The sequence below is a fragment of the Neodiprion pinetum genome, chromosome 6 (genome assembly GCF_021155775.2).
Source record: "Neodiprion pinetum isolate iyNeoPine1 chromosome 6, iyNeoPine1.2, whole genome shotgun sequence".
NCBI classification, from domain to species: Eukaryota; Metazoa; Arthropoda; class Insecta; order Hymenoptera; family Diprionidae; genus Neodiprion; species Neodiprion pinetum.
The window spans coordinates 909,306-930,676 of record NC_060237.1 but is presented as its reverse complement, the minus strand read 5'-3'; the positions used below and the strand labels follow the sequence as shown (position 1 = coordinate 930,676).

Here is a 21,371-nt window from a genome sequence, read left to right as displayed (position 1 = left end):
ACCTTACCTATATCTACCAATTTATAATATTTGCCGCGCAATACATACATAATTATAATTATTGTCACTAACACTACAATCACCGCCACTATTATTATTACTGTTGTTATTATTATTATTATCATCATTATTATTGTTATAGTTTTAATAAGTGATTCACGTAATTGCCGTTCAAACAACCAGCAGCCAATATCATTATCACCACTACCACCAACTAACCACGTAATATAATAGTGAAAGAGGAAAAGATAAATGGAAAGGAATATAAAATAATAATAATATACAATTAGCGATCCGATTAAAAAAAAAAAAAAAAACGTAAATGCAGAATAATAAACTTTGAGAAACTTATACACGGATTGCTCCCGGGTTGCTGAACTATCCCATCTTCCGGCCCAATTCCAAAGCGGTCTCATCATCCCGGTTCCCTAAAACTTCGGTGAACAATTTTAGACGTTTGAGGGCTTCCGCAGATGCATTAAGATGCCGATAATTGAATCGAATGTGAATTTGCAGTGAAATGTAGCATTTTGTGCATAAAAAAAGAATACTGTACAGGTGATTTTTCTTCTCAGAACTCTTGCCTCATTTAAGTAATTTCGTTGAGTAAGGAGCGTAAGGAGGAATTAAATCGTTCCTCTTTTGCAATAGCGAACGATGAAAGTTGAATGTCTATGTCTAAAATTGTTCCGATTCTGGATATATTTATCTATTATGTTATTAGCCTCTTCACGTACGTCTATTATATACATAATCGCTTGTCACATGAATCACTAGGAGAAAAAAAAATAGTAGATTATAATATCCCATGTAGGTATGCAGAGACATTCGCTGTGAAAACTATACAGCTAAAAAAAATTTTATTGCGTAATAGTTCGAATACGAAGCTCTTCGGGGCTTGACGTAAATTTATTATAACGATTATAATATTCACTTCTATTAAGAGTAATATTATTGCGATATTTGTTGTGAAATGCGTGTAAAATTACTGCACTACGTTTGTCTCTCTATGACTTCAAGATTGTCGTTCACACGTCTATTATACATAAAACATTATTCACATGCAAATACGTGTCACATATATACGTGATATAATGTGAATAAGAAAAAAAAAGTGAGTTTAGTTTTCGTCCCAGCTAACACAACAGAAGAATAGCGCAAGAAATAATATATTGTAAACTCAAGTTTTGTTAATTTATTTTTTCACCCAACAATTGTTATACACACATACATACATACATACATACCTACCTATGACATAAATTCATTATCACAGATATTCTTTATAGTCATCCTTAACCCCTCGCAGCACCCGACGATCGTTTAATATCGCCAGTATTATTTTTCATGGTAGAACTCATCATAAGTTACGAAAAACAGAAGAAATAACCGAAGCAAAATATCGTAATAGAAGTAGATGTTAATACCTATGATAGATACACGAACCAAATTACATGCAAACGCGATAGTGTAATATAATATTAACCATGGAATATTTACGATGATCTTTTATTTCTGAATAGGTAATACAAATAAAATTGTTCTTAGGATCATGATTCTTTTTCACGTTTGTACCATTGCTCATATGGTATCATTGTTGCTCATCATTAATTACATACGTTTTCGCCATTATCTGGTCGTATCTGCTATAGCTGTAGAGTCATTATTAATAATTATTCAACGCCATAATTTGAACTATTCAGTCCCATTTCGATTGGCCATAGTATTAGTATTTTTACGCATTAACATTCGTAAGATATAAATAATAAACCCCAATTTTTATCTCAGACTTATTTTTCACTCAAGTCTGTATAGCACGATATCAAGTCGTGTCGCTCGTGGTTTAACAAGCGTTCAAAAACACCAAAATCTTGAATAAATCTTGAAACATCGAAAGAGTTGATAAAACAGAGATAAGCTTAATCCTTACGGTGCATGCCGGTGTCAAAATGACCCCGTGATATGTTCACCGTTCTATAACGCAGGTCATAATCTGATTTGATGCAAGATAAATCATGAAATATCGTATAAATCTTTAATTCATTCGTTTTCCAAAAATTCAACTCCACTCACTCGACAAGTATCTTTTCTTCATTGTGCAGTGTCTCCGTTTTTTTTTTTTTTTCCCTTAAATAGGTCGAAATCTTGAAAATCCAGTGAGTTGTGATTTTTGAATAGAATGATCGATTTTTCGGTATTTTGTTTCGTAAAAATTTTTTCTTTTTCGTATACAAAACTTGATCTGCCAAAAAATGACTAATTTACCTTGAAATATGGTAGTTAAAGAGTATCCCAGTATTTGTTCAAGGTGTGCGCAACGTATGGGTTAACTTTATTTGGGCGTCCGCCTAATGTAATTTACATTATTTATTAAAGTGTTAAGTAAGTCGAGTCGGTGTCCTGTGTGCAGAAAATATGCCAAGTAAATTATTTGATGACTGGGTACAAGTTATGATTCTGTCATTCAAGTTTTTATTCATTGATTATAAACGTTTCAAGGTAGTTGAAATAGATTGAATAATTACAAACAGAGAAGTTTTCTTGATCTCAATTTTTAGAATTTCAAATACTTGCAATGGAAAGATTTTCAACAATTTTGTATCGTTTGTACAATCCTTTTATATTTGTTCGCAAGCGTGCGGATGAATAATATAATTATAAATAATTTGTTCACAGCCAGAATTTATGAAAGGAAGGAGATAGGGGGAAAGAACCCCGACAGGTTTATGAAGAGGCATAAATTTTTCATTTTACGACTACCGCCTGTTTGTAGATTCACAGCGCGTCAAAAACTGGACATGATGGTGAATTTGTAACAATAAACATCGGTTTTGTTTACGATATCCGTGATATTTCTGCCTCCAGGTATAACACGCGTGTCTGCGTATAGGAAACCAGGGGCGTATAAACCAAAGTAACCAGCTGCGGGCCGGATAAATAAATGTTAAAAATTCTCCGACAGTGACGACGTTAACGTCACGATTTGCGGGCGTTACACGCCATTTTATAATCAGGGTTCACTGTGATTTGGTACGTCGATTGATCTGTTTGAAAAAATATTCTAGAACTTGTTGAACAAATATCTACATATACACGTATAATTTCATTCCCTTGCTGTTACGTGACATCGGTTCAAGTTTGATTCTTTGATATTAGCAGAAGTCGAGGCTCGCGCGATGATTTCCTTGCCGCTGATGAACGCGGAAACAATGAATTTTCAATAAGCGTTCAACGGTGAAATAAATACCTCACAGACATTACGTGCATTCGAAGATCGGCGAACGATTGTTACGTCGGATCACAAAGATATCTGAGTTCTGATCTAACCTTGGCTCAAATTGATGCGATAAATTCATCCGCATTATTTATCGCGGCAACAATTTGACGCTATCGTATTGTTTTAGAATTTCGAAAGAACTTTGCAACTCTCCAGACTGGATAGGTATACATACTTAGGTTGAGGCACGGCAAGATTCCAAACTGTAATTTAAAAATCTCCCATTTTCGCTCAACAAATATGATAAATTATCCCCGGTGTGCTAAACTTGTCTACGCGTCTAAATAAGCTGGCATAAATAATTGACGTACGTCTTCAGGTTTTTCGTCAAATATAATCAGGTTACTGAATTTAATAATTTTCAATTCCACACACTCGAACAACAATGCAACTCAACGTACGCGTAACGTAGCGTATCTACGTGACGTCGGTAGTTTGTTTTTTATTTAGTCAGCGTTAAAATGACGAGATAAGTGCTGGCAGTGTATAGCCTATTTACACGATCACACGCAGTGATAACCAGGCGCATGCATACCAGTGTTCGGTGGAAGCGATAAGGGGTCGGACAAATTTTCTTCTAGCTGAAAAATTTTGGCTTTAACGTAATCTATGCGGCAAAGAATTATTCGTTAATCGTTCGGCCCTCTTTACGCCGCATCCGAAACATGCCTTTGAAAAATGATTATGATCGTACCTTGAACTACAACAATGTAGTAAAAAACGCCTCACTAAACAAGTATACATGCATATTATACGTTTCTCCTCAGATTTTCGTTTTCCTCGAGTTCGTGGGAAAATGACACGGATCATCCATTTCCATACATATAATGGATACCGACTAATACGTAGAAGCGTCACACGTATTATACCTTACACCCGTTGCATTTTCTTGGCACACGAAGTCTCGGGTATACAACCGCTAATCGTAAGTCTGCCCGTGAAGAGTCAGTATTGATCCAGCGGGGAAGTAGCGAGTAGTCTTGAATGGGCCGGGAGCCAGAATCTGGCACCATCCCCAAAAGCGTTAATTTTTCATGGTTTTATCCTACCTACATTTATGCCGAATGGCGAGAGTCATCGGCGAAGTATCGTTGGAAAACTAACACACGTTTAATTTTCTACTCTCGCTTCGACGTACACGAGCTAAATTCGTTCACTGACTAATATAATCCAAGGGCGTGCCATAATTCCTTAAATTCGCAGTGATTCGAGTAATTTTGGCAGGCCTGCATACACGGCAGCAAAATAGAAGAAAAAAAATTCCTCTTTTTCTGCACCACCGTGTAATCTATGACATGACCCGTTTAGAGGAGGCTGTATCGACTTTTTTCGTTTCGCCCGCAGGAACGAGCTTTTCCTTACGAGTATAAATCTAGTCCGATCATAATTTTCCTCTCTCTCTCTCTCTCTCTGTTACACGTCATTTCTTCCTCTCGAACCGTCATAGATACACGTATGCATCTACAGGCAGCTATAATTCAACCGATAGACGCTGAAATTCCGGCACAGCGGTCATTGATACCCGATTCATTCACGCTGAATTTCATTCGATAGCCTCCAATATCCGTTCGAATCCCCGTCTTATTATTATTATGATTATACCTACGCGTCAGTTTCCATTTTTTGCCATAAATCGCCGGTTCGTAAAAATCATAAATGCCTTCACACTTTCCCAGCCAAGCCGCTGCTTGCCTGCAATTACGTCACCGATCCACGAGAGCCTCGCGTATCATTCTCACTTGATTCCTCGATCATGCATGGCACCTGCTGTACAGATTGCAAGTTGCAACAGATTTTTTCGTGCCTTTTATTGTTATGCCTACATCCACCTCATTGGCAGTCGTTTTACAATTTTATCCGTGCCGCTTTGATTCGGATAAAATATCAAAGAATGCGTATTCAGATCGTTGCCAAACTATTCCTAACTAAGAAAATACCTGACTAACGTTTTTCTCTCATCCCTGTACCGGTGTCTGGAATATTTCGTAGCTCCGGTAAAGACTTGCGGGTAGCTCTCGTATTGATTGACGTGCGGAAAGCTCGGCGTTGGCCGAACCCCGCGAAGCCTATAAGCTTGCACCTGAGGATCGAAGGTCCATGAGAACATGCCCTAATTTAAAATTGTCCCGGGTAATCACGAATTTGCTTCGTAAATATACTGCCAGTTCTGGCCTAATAACCGAAAGGCCCTACAGGGTTCGTAAGTTTTTTGAAATCTGGAATTCCCCAACTTTTACTACATGTATTCCGGTCAGAAAGTAAGATTTTTTCCGGCAACCTTTCAAGTAATATATCGCTGATTAATGACAATTTTTTTACACATTAACTTATTAATACCGTCAATATTACCTAGTAACTATCTTACTGTCTGACCATCAATTTACCAACAACAGCCTGCGATTTTCTGTAAGTAAAAAACGAACGAAGGTTTGATATTAAGAATGAGTAATACACGTAGAACGTATTAAGCGGTGCGACGGAAAATTTTAAGTGCAATTTTTTTTTTCTCAAGTCCGATATCACTTTGTATAGGAACCGAGTTTATTTTTTCCACAGACTCGAAATTTCAGTCCTATTTTCGGAATTCCCGGACTTTTTCCTGCTGTAAGAAATTCCCTGAGTTTTCTAGGCTTTTCCTGAGCTTACGAACCATGCCCCAACTACAATTAAATAACAAAATACTAACGGAAAAAGGTGTATTTCTTAAGAACAAATTGCAAAAGCCAAAAGTATGAATTTGTGAAAAAAAATTGGATTTAAAATCTTTTAAATTACGAGGGTCGAGAAGCGATGCGGAAATTAGTTCAAGTGCTGTATCATGGTTAGAGTTGAATAACGCTGATCGAAGTGCAATGAAATTTTTTTCGTCACTTTCCACCGTTGAAAACCACACGGCATGAAAGGTCTTTGGACAAATTAGAACCATCAGTCTGCGACGGGCCGACCGAAATCGGGACAGAATTAACATCAAGGCTCTTTTGTACTAAGTGAACCAAGTCAGCCGGAACACTGTTACAGAGAGTAACCATATACCGTTCTGATACCCCGCATCACGTCCCGCGTGTATGGTTGAAACGGCACAATTATATTTAAACTCCTTTTATTCGTACACAATTTTTCAGCAACTTTCGAACGGTGTTGTGTCTGCGTCGTTTTGAGGAATCGTGCGATTCCGCTGAACGCTGAAAAGTTTCAGCGATATCTCAGGATACAACTGTAGCTTTCCTCATTTTCTATAACGTGAGAACCAGACTACAAAGTAAAACTGCACATTCAGTAAGAATAATTTGCGTATGGAAATAATTCACTTTTTATCCTTCGTGAAACGACTGGCCAAATTTTAAGAACTACCGACTAATACATACCCACTTATAATACGTTACGTACAACATTATACACGAACGATTCAAAGGTTGATCTGTTATTGACTGTGTACAATGATAATAACGACAGCTAAACGGTTTAGCACTGTGAATAATTCACCTGCAATTGTACCTGCCGAAAACGACGCATATATAACAATGTCTGCTTGTATAGCTGTGCAGGTGTACATTTCTTCTTCTTTTTTCTTCTGAGGAAAACTTTGAATTTTGCCCAGTGTTGAGAAATTGCATTTATGTAATGATGTGTACAAGTTTCGCATGTTCGTTTAATTTACACGTTCCGCATGAATAGTTTCTTTTCTTTTATGCAAATTCTTCAGATTCACAGGCAGAAGATATTTGCATATAAAAGAATAGAGCAGGACTTGGGCCGTAATTAACGGAGAATTTTGTGGTAATTCGTGGATGTACGAGCCAGACTTAGATCTGTAAACGAGTCTGCACGCCGAACTAAAATCGGTGTACAATCAGTGTCCTACCATACGATCTGCGCTATAACGTATGAGAATTGTTAAATTCCAATTTTCCGTTAACCACATGCAGGCGTATATACGCAGGTCGTGTGCGAATACGCAACGCAACTTGTTCGCTATTACACGTCTGACGAAATGTAGGCCAAGAGCCGAGGATGAGGCATGGCGAAAGAATTTTGACAACCGACCATCGTCGTCATCATTACCTAGTATGACCTTTCATCGCAAAGCGGTGGCACGCGATTGTCCGTGATGTGGGTACGCGAAGAAAAGTGCCTCTTATCTGTGCCTCGCGATCTCTGTGATTCGTACCAAGCGTTACGCGATCAAAATAACCAAAGAAATATGCAGAGAGTGCAAAAACCCGGCCTTCGCCAATCATTGGCTCGAAATTTTGTACCACCTCGCGGTGCAACGGCCATGTCAAAATTGGCGAATGATATTTATTACGACCCGGGTACGCGAACAATCAATAAAGCCCAGGTTCCCCGTTGGCGTTTTCTTGTTTGCACCGTTTGCACCGTTTGCACCACGTTGTAACGCGGTAGAATCGCAATTTCGGCGAATTGGTTCCGGATTACCCAGAGCTATATTTCCTCTTTTTGTTTTTTTTCTTTTTTTTTACGGACAAAATCTCTTTGCTACTTATCCAGACCAATGCGAAAGCTATCGATCACTCGGAAATGTTGTTTCCAGGTAACTTCTTCCGTGGTTGCTTCCTCGTAAATGTTGCACGTCATTTTGCGTGAGTGAACCAACGGCTATACGATAATATGACGAGTAACTCCCGGTACGTACAAAGTACAAATTTCTGTCGCGTTTCATGGTTTCTCATTTAATCGAAGGACACGAGTGGTCATTATTGCCGTGATCGTCAGGCATCGCGTACAACGTAATTGTCTTTCATTCCTCTTCTTCTTCAATTTTTACCCCACAATATGCGAAATTTTATCATTTCAAAGTATATAGCTTGCACGTTATACCGCACTCGTCCGAAATGGACGAATGATCGTTGTACCTATTTTTTATCGCACGTTAAACGTAATTTTGATACGCCAAAAACGTGCGATGATTGCAAGTGTAAACGGAATCGTTACACAGTCACAGCCTTGCGACGTTTATGGAACGCTACTTAGACTCGGACTACCTGTAATTCGTTTCAAGGCTGGCAGTGGGAAAACCAAGGCAACGCGATTCTTTACGTAACAAGCTGAAGATTAAGCGATCCGTATTAACGAGTAAAAGTTATCCTGTCGGTTCGATTTATTGCACGCCGCAGATATTTTATTACTCTTTCAATTATTCAATAACTTACTTGTTCGAAAAGCATATAACATATATATATATATATATATACATAAATATATCAGATGACTGAAATTAAATATGGTGTAATAATTATTTATATCAACGTCGAGGAATCGGGAGGGTGATTTTGAAGGAACAAGACGTGGGCGACGATCGTACAACACAAAGTAGTAATAATAATGATAACAACAATAATAATAAAGGACACGGACGTTGAAACTTTGTTCAAATTAAATTTTTATTAAACACGGTTTTCTGTAACATCGAGGACAAATTTTAACATAAATATTATCATTGATCAATCATCACTTTTCAGCACTCAACAATTATGAATTTCCGGTACTAGTAAATAACACTGGAAGAATTTCCCTGCATGCGGGGGCGGCGAAGGGCTGTTTCATGGTACAATAAAATTGTTGTTTTTCTGTAATATTACTTCGTATTCGTGTGTTCTTGTTGTTGTTCGCTTAATAATTTTCTTTTTTTTTTTAATTTCATTTTCTCTGCAACTTCGAAAATCTCCATTGCATACATGCTCTGTACCTCTTTATAATTGCCTCTGCCAGTGCTCGTTACGACACAGTAATTTAACTATTCCCCGCGCGCCCGTTCTCTCTCACCCTCTCACTCACTCTCACTCTTCCTCTTCAAAACTGTTGTCATTTTATTCCTTTCGTTCGAATTCGAATACAGCCCTGCTCTCTTTTCCCCGCAGTGAACAATACAGAGTCAAGTATCCCCCTAATTCGGCCTGTGAGCCATTATAGAATATAACAACAGGCAAGCTTTCATTATATCTATAATTACATTTTTAGTTCTAACGTTATTTCTATACAGATTTTCGGGACACCTAAAGATAGTTGACAAGAATCGTAGATTTCGCGAGGAGGTTGCTTCACATATTGATTTTTTTTTTTTTTTTTTTTTAAGGGTGAGTGAGCGAGCGAACGGATTCATCGGTGGATTTACACAGTTTTCGATTTTCGTTTGGTACGATATATCCTAATTTTAGGAGTCGGGGTGGTGGTTTTGCGCCAGACAATATCGCAGGGCGTATTTGTGTGATTATTTTTCAGGCAATAAAAGCAACAACGGTCTTACACGTTTACTCATAGTTTCATTTTTCCCGAAAATTTTGACACCTGCAATCATTTCACGTCGAATGTATGTCAGTTATGGGTGAAAAACAAACCCTATGGACAGAAAAAAAAAAAAAAAAAAAAAAATTGAGAAAAGGTAATAATTTATATGTATCAATTCACAAAAAACAGCTACTTCTAGACTTGTTAATGCGAAATACTGTGGACAGTAAAATAGCTAATTAATCAATTCTCGTATACGTTCGATCGCGTCGATCGATCATATCTTTCCGCCCTTGTTGCGGGTGTAATCACGAATAACAAACTGCCCAGCCCTCGAGCAGACCGTAGAATAATTTGATTAAAATTATTACACGCGATTTACATATTCAACAAATATCATCCGGAGATAGATAGGGAGTTCGTTTTTAATAAAATCAAGCTACGTCATAATAACGCTTAATAAATCTAGCCGATATCGATCGTCAGCTCCCAAACGATCGACACGGCGGATCTTTCGGCGATTTCAATACAACATAACATAAGCTCTTGAGCGATTATCGGTTATTGTTATCGATAAAAGATCGTTGTGTCAATTAGACCCTCGTCCCTCTCCTTCATTAATTAACCCCGAGGACTTTGTACGCAATGCGATGGCGGAATTTTTTCCTCCAAACCCTGACGCGCACCCCGCAGCAAGTTGACGGTGTCCCATTTTTTATTCTCAGTGAAGTTTGTTGAATTTTCACAGGACAACCGTCAGCGACACGCTAAAAACGGGGGGCTCCCTCGCGAAAGGATTTAAACAAATTAAATAAAATGCAAAACGACGCGATCGAACGCGTGATTGCGTAGAATGCACGCGTTATGTGTGTGTGTGTGTTTTTTCTTTGTCGTTTCGAAACAAAACTTATATCATGGAATGTACAAATTGTATTATTTATTTTACTTAGTTTTCTTCTACTACTTCTTCTCCTTCTCCTTCTCCTTCTTCTTCTTCTTCTTCTTCTTTTTCACCTTCTTCATCTTCGTCGTAATCCTTTTCCTTTCTTTCTTTTTTTGTTCAACTATTTTATTACGTGCTCCGTTCTACATTTCGTTTGGTATCATATATTGTACATACATATAGATAGCATCAGCTGGTCAATGTCATGTCCGTTTTTTTTTCTCGATTTCAGTAATTTCAGTAATATTCCATGTTTCATTGGAAAGAAACATTGTGGGGGGGAGATGTAATTAATATGACGAAGGAAAAGAAATTGTCGCTGGCCTAAGGCGATAAATATTTCTCTCCAACCCTAATGTAATTCCACCTCCTGCCTCACGAACGAACAATTTAAACTGCAGATGTTACTACAGACCGATATCTATAAATATGCACGTATCAACGTCATCTCGGTGTAATACTATCGCGTACTTGATGATTTTGTTTTCTGGATCTTATTTTTTTCCAATGCTTTTTCCATTTAAATATATATATATATATATTTTCTTTTTTTTTTTTTTTTTTTGGTATAAGATTGTAAATTTATGCAGTAGTCGAATCCAGCAAAGACTTGACATTGACATTTTTTTTCCGCGAGCAAGAAAGATAAAGGAAAACAGAGCAACGAATGAGTCATTTTTTATTTTATTTCTCCTCTTTCTCTCTCTACTGTAGAGCGGATTTTGGCTAAAAACGATTCGTATACCGTTTGGTTCTATACCTTAAAGCGAAATGAAAAAGAAAGGAAAAAAAAAAAAGAAAACGAAAAGTTATAACAAAGACAAACTCGATGCTGACGTCTCGTTTGCCCTTCTGAGAAATATAATAATTGTGCTTAATATATGTGTATATAGTCATAATTATACATATGTATATCGTATTAATACAATCATTTTCTTTTTTATTCCTATTCTCTTTCTTTTTCCGCCCTCTTCATATACAACACACAACGATTTAAAAACCAATGAAGTTATTAATTTTAACTAGCTGATGTCTTCTTTTTTTCTTTTCAAACTATAATATATAGTTCTATAGATACTATGTGTACCATATGTATATGCGTGTACGTTATGTTATGTAATTTATGCACGTGTATGTATGTATGTATAATTATATGTGTACTCGCTAAAATGATATCTCGCATATTATATGTACGTGTGTTTCTTTTCAGCTATACAAATGATAAATAATATAGAGAAAGGTGCGCGCAAGAGGAACTTTCGGGTTTTCCTTTGGAATAACAAGCGACTTCTTTCTCCCTTCTCAACGTCTTCCATTACCTTTTTAATCCCTCCTCCGAACCCTTTCCCTTCGCCCCTTCACCGCCAGTTGTACACACCGATTAAACGTGGATTATATACGCTGCCGACGTTAATTATAATATTCTATACATGCACTATCATACACACATAATGTATTATCTTTTGTGTGTTCCTGTGTATTCGCGTCTCGCGATTTCATTAAACGTGCACAGATTTTAATGTCCCTCTGCGTGATATCGACAATTTACCTATACTTATGTGTTGCAGCTGGGGTGGGAGGATTGAGATGATGAAAAGAGAAAAATAAAAATAAAATCTAATAAAGTGCATCAAAATGTCAGCTGGTATTACTGAGGGACGAAATTGGCTGAATGTATTAAAAAAAGAAAAAAAAAAAAAAAAGGAAAAAAAGTAGGCCGTTTCGTCGCGGACAGAACTGAAGAGAAAATTCGCATATCGTTCGTAAGTTTGATCGAATTTCATTTTTTATTTCCTGATTTAATTTCAACACGTTCATCTCTGATCTCCCGTATATAGGTATATGACGACGACAGTGCGGTTATACTACGTTGTATATTATTATTTTAGCACATGGCAGTAGCAGCCCTATGTTACTGTACCCATAGTAGTATCGTTAATGGCTAATATAATTTGCTGTTCGTTTGTTTGAATATTATTTATCGATCTTTGTCTAAACAATTTTTCCTCCTCTTTTTTCTTTTCCTTCCTCTTGTAGCGGTGACACATCGGCGACGAAGGTGACGATTTGTAACGATGACGAAAATGACGGATGATAACGATTTACATGATATGACGCGACGACAACCGTATATCATTTATTACAGACAGTTTTTGTCGCCGGTTTTTCTTTTTCCTTGTCGGAAATATTCCTCCCCCTGGGTATCAATACATATACAACATATACATATACATATATATATATATGTTTGTGTGTGTATATTTATTTATATTATACAGAAAACTGACTTTGCAGGTGTGCGACGAGTGTTCTTCATTTATTTGATCATTTCTGTTTCATCTTCTTATATTATCTCCCTACTCTTCTCCATCCCCTCATTCTTTCCACATATCAAAGCGTCAAAGAAAAAAAAAAAAAACCAGAGTAATTCAGGTTTTCATTTATCGCTTTCCCTTAAGATCGTTAGCTACTTCATGCAAGGATTGTACATATGGGTAGGCACATGATGCGGTGATGGGAGTAAGAGAGAGAAAGAGAGAAAACGATCTACTACCCTTGCATCGCGCGATCGAATTTTCGCGAATTTATTGATTAATAAATGAAATTTTTGTTTTCCAATTTATGCGGATAATAGAGATGTCGTTATTAGTGTGATTACTATGCGAAGTGAAGAGAAGTGTTGCTCGCTTGTCTGCGTCTGTTACATATATATACATACATATATATATATACACATACATATATATGTATATTTTTTTTATTCTCGTTGTTGTAGTTGTAGTTGTTCTTCTCGTTCTTGTTGATGGTATTTATATGTAATTTTATATCTAGGGGGGAGATGAATATTCCCGCGTGAATCAGTCCCGGTATTATTACCGCTTCACACCTTGGTGTAGAGGAAGATGGCGACGATCAAACCGTAGAGACCCAATACTTCGGCGAAAATAAGGATCAAGATCATACCGACGAAAAGACGCGGTTGTTGAGCGGTACCTCTCACACCTGCGTCACCCACTATGCCGATTGCGAAACCTGCGGCCAGACCCGAAAATCCTACCGCGAGACCAGCTCCGAGGTGAAGGAATCCCCTGAAAACATAAAGCCAACGTCACTGCAACTGTTACACACCATCCTTTAGATCGCATTTTTTCGTAAATTTCTCACGTCATCGATAACGAGAGAATACGAATATTGAATGCGGTGAGGTGTGTGTGTTTGTAAGTTTCTCGCAAACTGTTAAAAAAAAAATCGCGCACGCGTAATTAAGATGAGAATTTTTCCAGTTCCCGATTCAATTATTTTCGTAATTTACCCTCGACAATTTTGTTGATTCATACGCCTTTCTAATCTGCGTTATGGATTTACCCAGTTTATACAATTTTATCCAAACGACGCATCGCAACGAGGGAGCAATGCGGCTGCATATCCCGTGACAGACACGCGAGTAGGTATGTACGTAGTAAAAATGTCGAAACTGTGAACCGGGTCTATATCCGTCCGGTGTGTTGCGTCCGGACCAGCCGATCTAACTATAGTTTAGACTTTCAGAGTCTAGACTCTAGCCAGCGTGCACCGCGGATACTCTAGACAACGGTGATCGGTGTACCGTTGGTGAAAATTCTTCCCCTCCGGCGTTTGCCAAGTGGTCCATTCGTACTTCGCGTGCAGCAGTCTACAGCTTCAGGCCGTCCGGTACGATTCAAGAACCGAAAGCGAGTAGCGCTGCAGGCCTTCGCACAAATACACGCGGGGAGGGGAAAAAAAAAACAGCCAGTTTCAATATTAATTCTCTGGGAGTGTAAGTTGTCTGTGGAAACAACTCAATTTCAGACGTACATAAAAAAAAAAGAGAAAATAACGAATGACCCGATTTCAAGGTAGTAAATAAAATAAAAAAAAAAAAAAAAATGGCATAAATTGCAGGCGTCGTAGTTTGATAGCATTGCAGAAACTGTACTCCGTGCGAAATAGCTGAACACATAGGACGAGAATATTCATCATGAACAGACATTAGCTATAAATAGTGCCGGCATCTTAAAACGATTTGCCAGAGACGTGGATGTGATCTATTTTTGATAATATCGGTGTAAGGGTTAATTTCGTCGCGAAATCGTAGGCGGGAAGACGCGACGCGACGCGTCGTTGGCCTCGAGATCTGTAACCTTGGTATCGTGAAAAGAATCGATAAATCGGTGAGCTGACAATAAACGAAAAAATGGAGAAGAAAAAAAAACGAGATCGAAGTTAGTAACGTTATCGTAACGAAACATTGGGACGTAAAAAAGAATGACCGTTTTCTTATTTTTGCAATGACTTTGAAGGAATGAAGGTTTCGAAACATGAGTATATTTTGATTAATTACGGTTTACCGAATTTCGAACAATTCCAAAATCACGAAGTAACGGTTTCTTCACAGCTTGGATCGTTACGATTACGTTACTAACTTCAACATGATGATTAAAAGAAAAAAAAAAAAATCTGAAAGAGAAAGAACCGTTGTCAGAGCAAAATTATTCGGACATAACTTGCGTCGTGCCTTGAATACATCTGTAGCACGCGATTATTACACATACATCCATACGCAATTATACAGATTGCAAAATTGTCCCTGTGTCGATTATGCGCATTGAATAATGATCTCGCGACGATACGAATTTTCAGTCGCTCAGTGTCCGCCCACTTATAACACAGCTCTCGAATCGCGAGTAAAAGTTTATGCCTAAGCGTGATACGTACTTGTACGCGAAAGCAATACGAATGGCCTTTGCATTTGATTTGCCGAACGGGGGAGAAGGTCTTTGTTCGTTTGAATGGCGCGAAAGGAGAACGACGAGGACACGTCACTGCTTGACTGTCGATGCGTCGCAGACCGCGGATTGAAAATCGCGACACCAAAGGGCTCGGCGCTGATGATGCCGCAAAGCAGCCGGGTCAGCATATTTTATTCCCGACGAATAACCGCGAGGATATGACACTTACGCTCAAACTACGACTGTAATAAGGGCTGCACGTGCCTCCTCGTAGAACCCGAGAGAAATAATTTCATTGTCGCGAATGACGTCGAGATGCGACAGCAATTTGGTGCCAAAAAATAGGGCGGGAAATCCCGGAGAGAAAAAGAGAGAAAGGGGGCAAAAATTGGCAGCCGTGGAACCGCAGCGCAATCGTGAATCGGATCTTCTCTAGAGAGAACTTGAGGCACGCACGTTCGGTTAGATTGTCGCAGGTCGGTTATAAGTCCCGTTGTCGGTCAAATTTGGACCCAGAAAGTCGCGGGGAAGAAAAATGTATCTAATATACCGGATATCGTGCCGCTTTGGGATTCGATTTGTCATCAGGCGAGCCTGAAATGATCGGATGAGAAGCGGTCGGCTGCAGGTTCGAAACGGATTCGATTCCTTCGATTCAGTCCCGCGTCAGAGCGATTCGAGAGCGGAACCGAGGCGGATCGTTTCATCGTTTCAGCTGTGAAACAGTGTCGGTACGTTAAGTATGTAAGGGGTCGGCTTTCGGGTGTGTCAGATGCCGAGTTGGAGTGCATTCTGAAGCGTGGCGAAGAGACCTGCGTGATTCGATCAGCTGAGGCGATCCGTACAAGGTATAAAATTGGGAATATACGCGTATGTATGGGACGCAATTCATGTGTTGGTTTACAACTTTGAATACTGCAGTGTTCGAAGCGTGTTTCATCACGGGCTAGTTATTAATTCGCGTGTCGTTGTGAACGCGTCAAAATTTCTCGCTGCGCGGTTATTTTAGAAACAATGAATAATCGCGGTGGAAATAAAGGCGGGCGCCACGGAGAAATGAATCAGCCGTTTTGTTGGTTTTATTTTAATTTTAATTTTTTTCTCGTTTCGTCCGCTCAATTTATTACACACATCCGATCGTGTAGGTTAGGCACGCCGCCATGTGCTCAGCCTCGTAGCTTTTAAAACCTTCTTGAAATGCCCTCACCCTAGGTCGACGAACGCGGCGACTGCAACGGCTGATTAAACGAGAAAACCTTAATAATAATAATTATGAATAATGTAGTGATTGCCGAAAATAAGAGGTGTTGCAGATCGGTTCAGTAGTTGACGAAATTACGTACATGTGAAGAAATCTGCGCGTCTTACAATTGGATGCGATTCGGTAATAAACATGCATGGTTTCTGTCACTTTTGAGATTAATAATATCCACAAGGAAAAGTGATTGAAAAAATCACTGCAAACGCGCGACTTTTTTTTGGCGTAATATTTCTGTCCCAACGGCGGCACCTCGGTGAGACAAATGTGTGAAAATCTGTAAGGCTATCGAATGTAAAAGTCGTGGGTTAAAAGTGTGTCATCGTGATTGATCGATCGAATGATATACTCACTTGTAAAGGGTGTAATTGTTCGTCGGCGAGTCGACCGACCCCGCGATAAGAATCGCCACCACCAGACCATAAATGGCTATAATACCCGCCATGACGACGGGAATGATGGACTTCATGATCAGCTCAGGCCTCATCACGGACATGGCTGCGATACCGGTACCGGACTTTGCGGTTCCATAGGCCGCTCCGAGGGCTGCGAAAAACAACAATCATAAGTATATAAGGTTTCAGAGATTTATTCGAAGGCGAACGTGATGGAAACCAGAGAACCAATCGTAAAACTGAATGTTGGTTGCGACGAGGGATTGTAAATGGTCCGCGAGGATGGATCAGGGATCGTATCTCGAGGAATCGACAACGACTTTATTTTCATTCGCGGTGTCTTTGGTGTACAATAGCGCAGGTTGTTGAAAGTGTACGATTTAAATTGTTTTGTTAGCAATAAACGAAAAACCGCGCCACCGCGCACACCGTGGTCGTAAAACAACACAACGTCTCGCGACGAGGCGGCGGTACGTTGATCTTGATTACGTGCCAACAGTTTTACAATGCGTATAGATATATCTCTTTACCCAAACAACATTGCTGCCGATGCACATGTCGCCAATTTCATTCTTCAACGCCGGATTTCGTGCCGACGTGAAATACGCGCTTCTCGTCTTCTTTACCATTCTATTTTCCTTTCTTCTCTCTCTCTCTCTCTCTCTCTTTCTCGTTTGTTCGGCTTGTTGTCAATTATTCACGACACTTGATATCGTTTGACCGAATCATCGTCACTGTGAGTAGACTTAATTTATCTAAGAAATTGAAACATGCCCTCATGCTTTGAAATTCCGACTAATTCACTATAAGTATACTCGAATCTCTTACTGCAGAATTTGTGTATCTGAAAATTCGCCCTGAAATTGCGATCACAACTGAATTGGTATCAGCAGCGAAGCAGCGGGATCTGCACGTCGAGATATCATACGGTAGAAGCGCAATGAGTTCCAACGCTTTACTCGCAATCAATAAAATTCTGTGGGCGGCCGAGTCATCGCGCATCATCATTTTGCATCGTTTACAATTATATTACCATAGGAATTGCTCTCGGATACGTGACGGAACGTAGGTAAGAACATACGTATTTGTTCTATACAGCGAACGTGTGATGAAGTGTATAATTTTTTTCCTGCCGCGATGCCGGTCTGCTTTTTTTCTTTGCGAGGATGAAATTGGTAACGCTGCAGTAACGACGCATGTGTAGGAAAAACCGTTACTTTGCAAATTGACGATTGTCTGAAACTTAGTAAACTATTACAAACAAAATATACTCATACATTTCGAAAAGTCAAATCCTTGAACGTCGTGCAGAAATTGCACCATAATCATTTTTTCCCCTGACGTTTCGTTTCATTAGCGTTATTAACTTCAGCCTCGTTTTTCTTTTACGTATATTCAGAACTACGGCCTATCCTCATTGTATTTATCGTATCCGTCTCAAAGAGTTGAATTTGAGCAATTTTTTTTAAACATGCTCAAAGCTGACTAATAACATACTCAAGTGATTGTCGATAGTCTTCTGCGAATAATACCGGAGATAAGAATAGCACAGATATAATAGACCGAGTACACCGAGTATCAAGTATTAATTCACTCTTTCGGTGTATAGAAAATTGTAGGAGCGTGATGCGGTAACACTTTCATGCAAATTTGTTTTTAATTTTTGTTGCGGCAACATTTGAACTTGAATTTGCGAAGTTGAACTTCGGCAGCATCTCTCTTTCGAAAAAAAAAAAAAAAAAAAAAACGTTCCGGCAGAAATCGGACGGCAGGATCATCTCATGTTTTGCCCATGGAGATCAATTTCGTGGAATTGTACAACGTGAGCAGCTGTAGTGATGAGGCTGTTGCGGACTACCAGTACGTTCACATATATCCGTAACCTTCATCGCTGGCGCGAGACTAATTCAGCGTTTCGTGTACACAACGCGTTGATGGAAATTACGTAACGAAGTTACGCCCCTTTGCTATCAATGGACGGAAAAAAGAACAACACGAAACAGGAATACGATATAGAACCACGCTGTAACAAAGCTGATTTACAGAAATAAATGCGCGACGAGAATTTTCTTGCAGAATCGTCAGATAATTGCCCTCGTACATCGTCACGTGGCGTGAAATTTCAACGACTGTTCATACCGAGAGCAGTATTCGATTTTCAATCAATTTAAACATTCGCGTGGATATAATTCTGCTAATGCTGGCGCTGCTAAGGCATATCATAGAAAGAGACGATAGATCGTCGCGATTACGAAGGTAGTAACGTTACGCGTGTTTAGGAAAAATCGTTACTTCGCACCTTTAGGAATGTCTGAAATTTAGTAAACTATGACGAAGAAAAAATACTCTCACATCGAGAAACCGACTCCCTGAAAGTTGTTCTATAAAATTGCTCCGTAACGATTTTTTCCCTGATGTTTCGTCGCGTTAAACTTCAGCCTCATAGATCGTCGGGATGATGCAGAGTGAGTCTGGGGCGGGGCAGGCGGAATTCGACGACGGTAACTCGATAATCTTTCGACGGGAATTCGGGTGGAAAGACTGGAAAGAAGAGAAGAGAAGAGCAGAGCCCGCGAAGGGGTGACGTATATTCGAAAAGAATTGAAGCCGATCCTTGAGTTGGCCGGATTTGAGGAGGCTGTCGAGGAATTTCCCATTGCAAAAAGGATTCAGCCGACTCGCATAATGCGTCGAGTGGTTTGCCACCGAGGGAGCGGTGGTCACATGACCGACTCGTGTTGCTCGAGTCACATGACAATCATGTAAGTCCCGGCCTCGTGAGCCAGGGGGGCGTGGCACGGTCCCGCGATCATTTTCGATCCTTCTTCTCCGCTCTTTGCCGATCTCGATTCTTCTTTTTCACCCTGTTTACAGGAGAAAGATACGTGATTTAGGGAAACGGGGCTCGGCCAATTTGGCCAGGAACCAAAAACTTCCCAGACTCCTCGTTTTTTTTCGAGGCCTGCTCTGATGATCTTTCTTTTCATCTCAGGTCGCGTCGTCGTTCAGCCGGCTCGCGGATTTTGCGATCGAAACCGACCATCTCGTCTCGCGCGCCTGACTGACGACGACGAGAGAAAGAGAGGAGAAGAGAGGAGAGAAAGAGCGAATTCTGGCGCAAGGGACGAGAACGAGAGAGTAAGATTCGTATTGATTTCTAGATAGAGTCGACCTGACGCCTACGACGAAGAACGGCGGGCGGAACGCGGCTGCTTTTCGCGCAACAAATCCTCCCGTCGAACCTCTGGCTTCGGCTTTTTTTCCCTCCCGAGAACGGACGGGAAAAGGTAAAGGAGATGATTGCAGAGGTTTTCCTTCCTTCTACTCTGCGTTCCAGGTTGCGTCGAGGTATAATTTGTTGGAAGGATAGGTAACTGTTTTGACGAGTTTATCATACATATATACTCGTATATATATATATATATATATATATTTTTTGTTCCTTTAACTACAATCCGAACAAAAGAGCGGGAGAGAGGAGACGGAGAGCGGAGTACAAGTGTTTCGATAGTATCATTACGAAACGAGTTCAGGGTATACATATAATCTCAATCGTGTGAGAAAATGGCGTTCCAAAATTGTATCCATACTTCATCGCGAACATCGTGCGATACGTCATCGATCGCTTGTACATCATTGTGAAAAACTTGGTTCGTTATCCGTCTCCGGGCACGTTATTTTCCATTTATTACAGCTATGATTAAATGACGAATTTGGCAAAAGGTTGGAGGAATTGCCGAATGAGCCTAGCGATGAGAATCGACGCCCCCGGGGGCAGTTGCATTGCGCGTGGTTATTAAAATAGTTGTATCGTAGGCCTCCTGGGAAACAGCCGAAGCGTTTTAACTCACCGGAAAAGACGATCGCCGAGGCGGCGCCCATTACTCCAAAGAATGGCCCGTAGATGGGATTTGTTTCTCCGATTTCGACAGTACTCATCTTGGCGAGTTTAGTTGTTAGAGTATTTACAGGTTATATCAAAAAACACCAGGGGTTAAGTGAAGAGGAACAATCTTCACACACTCACTTCACTAAACTAGTACTGGACACTGTCAAATATGGCCTACACAGTGAAAAGGGTCATGTGACGACGAGAGGAGCGAGAGGTGAGCTGTTAGCTTGCCCGTGCGGGATTGTCTATCGCGATGCTATTGGCTCCCAACTGCCGTGAACCTCGGGGAAAGCGAATGGGGATTCACGTCTTATCCTTTATAGCTGACGTCAGTCACTGGCCTAGGTCCGCTGACTGGGCAAAACGTTTTAAAAACCCTTCGAGCGCTTCGATAGATATCGAAGCGCTCAACGCCGCGGGGTCTCGTGACTCGCATTTCGTCCTTTGGCGCCTTTGCGCGGTTCCGCGTTTATTCGGATTATCAAAAATCAACGCCTCGACGATTGCCAAAGAATAAATTCACCCTTTCGTTTCACTCGCGTCGATATCTGACTAACGAATTGATATTTATTCCTATTAGCCGACGCCCGATTTTAAACACATGACCGA

At 39.9% G+C, this 21,371-nt stretch overlaps 1 protein-coding gene across 1 annotated transcript; it reads right to left on the bottom strand.

Moving 5' to 3' along the window:
* Positions 1 to 8,915: 8,915 nt before the first annotated feature.
* LOC124221405 (Vacuolar H[+] ATPase 16kD subunit 1) lies at positions 8,916 to 21,056 on the bottom strand. Its single transcript, XM_046631377.2, has 3 exons — positions 20,722 to 21,056; positions 16,829 to 17,021; positions 8,916 to 13,555 (listed from the first exon to the last, which is right to left on the bottom strand). The coding sequence occupies exons 1-3, from the start codon at positions 20,807 to 20,809 to the stop codon at positions 13,348 to 13,350; spliced, it is 489 nt and encodes a 162-aa protein (XP_046487333.1). The 5' UTR covers positions 20,810 to 21,056; the 3' UTR covers positions 8,916 to 13,347.
* Positions 21,057 to 21,371: the final 315 nt, after the last annotated feature.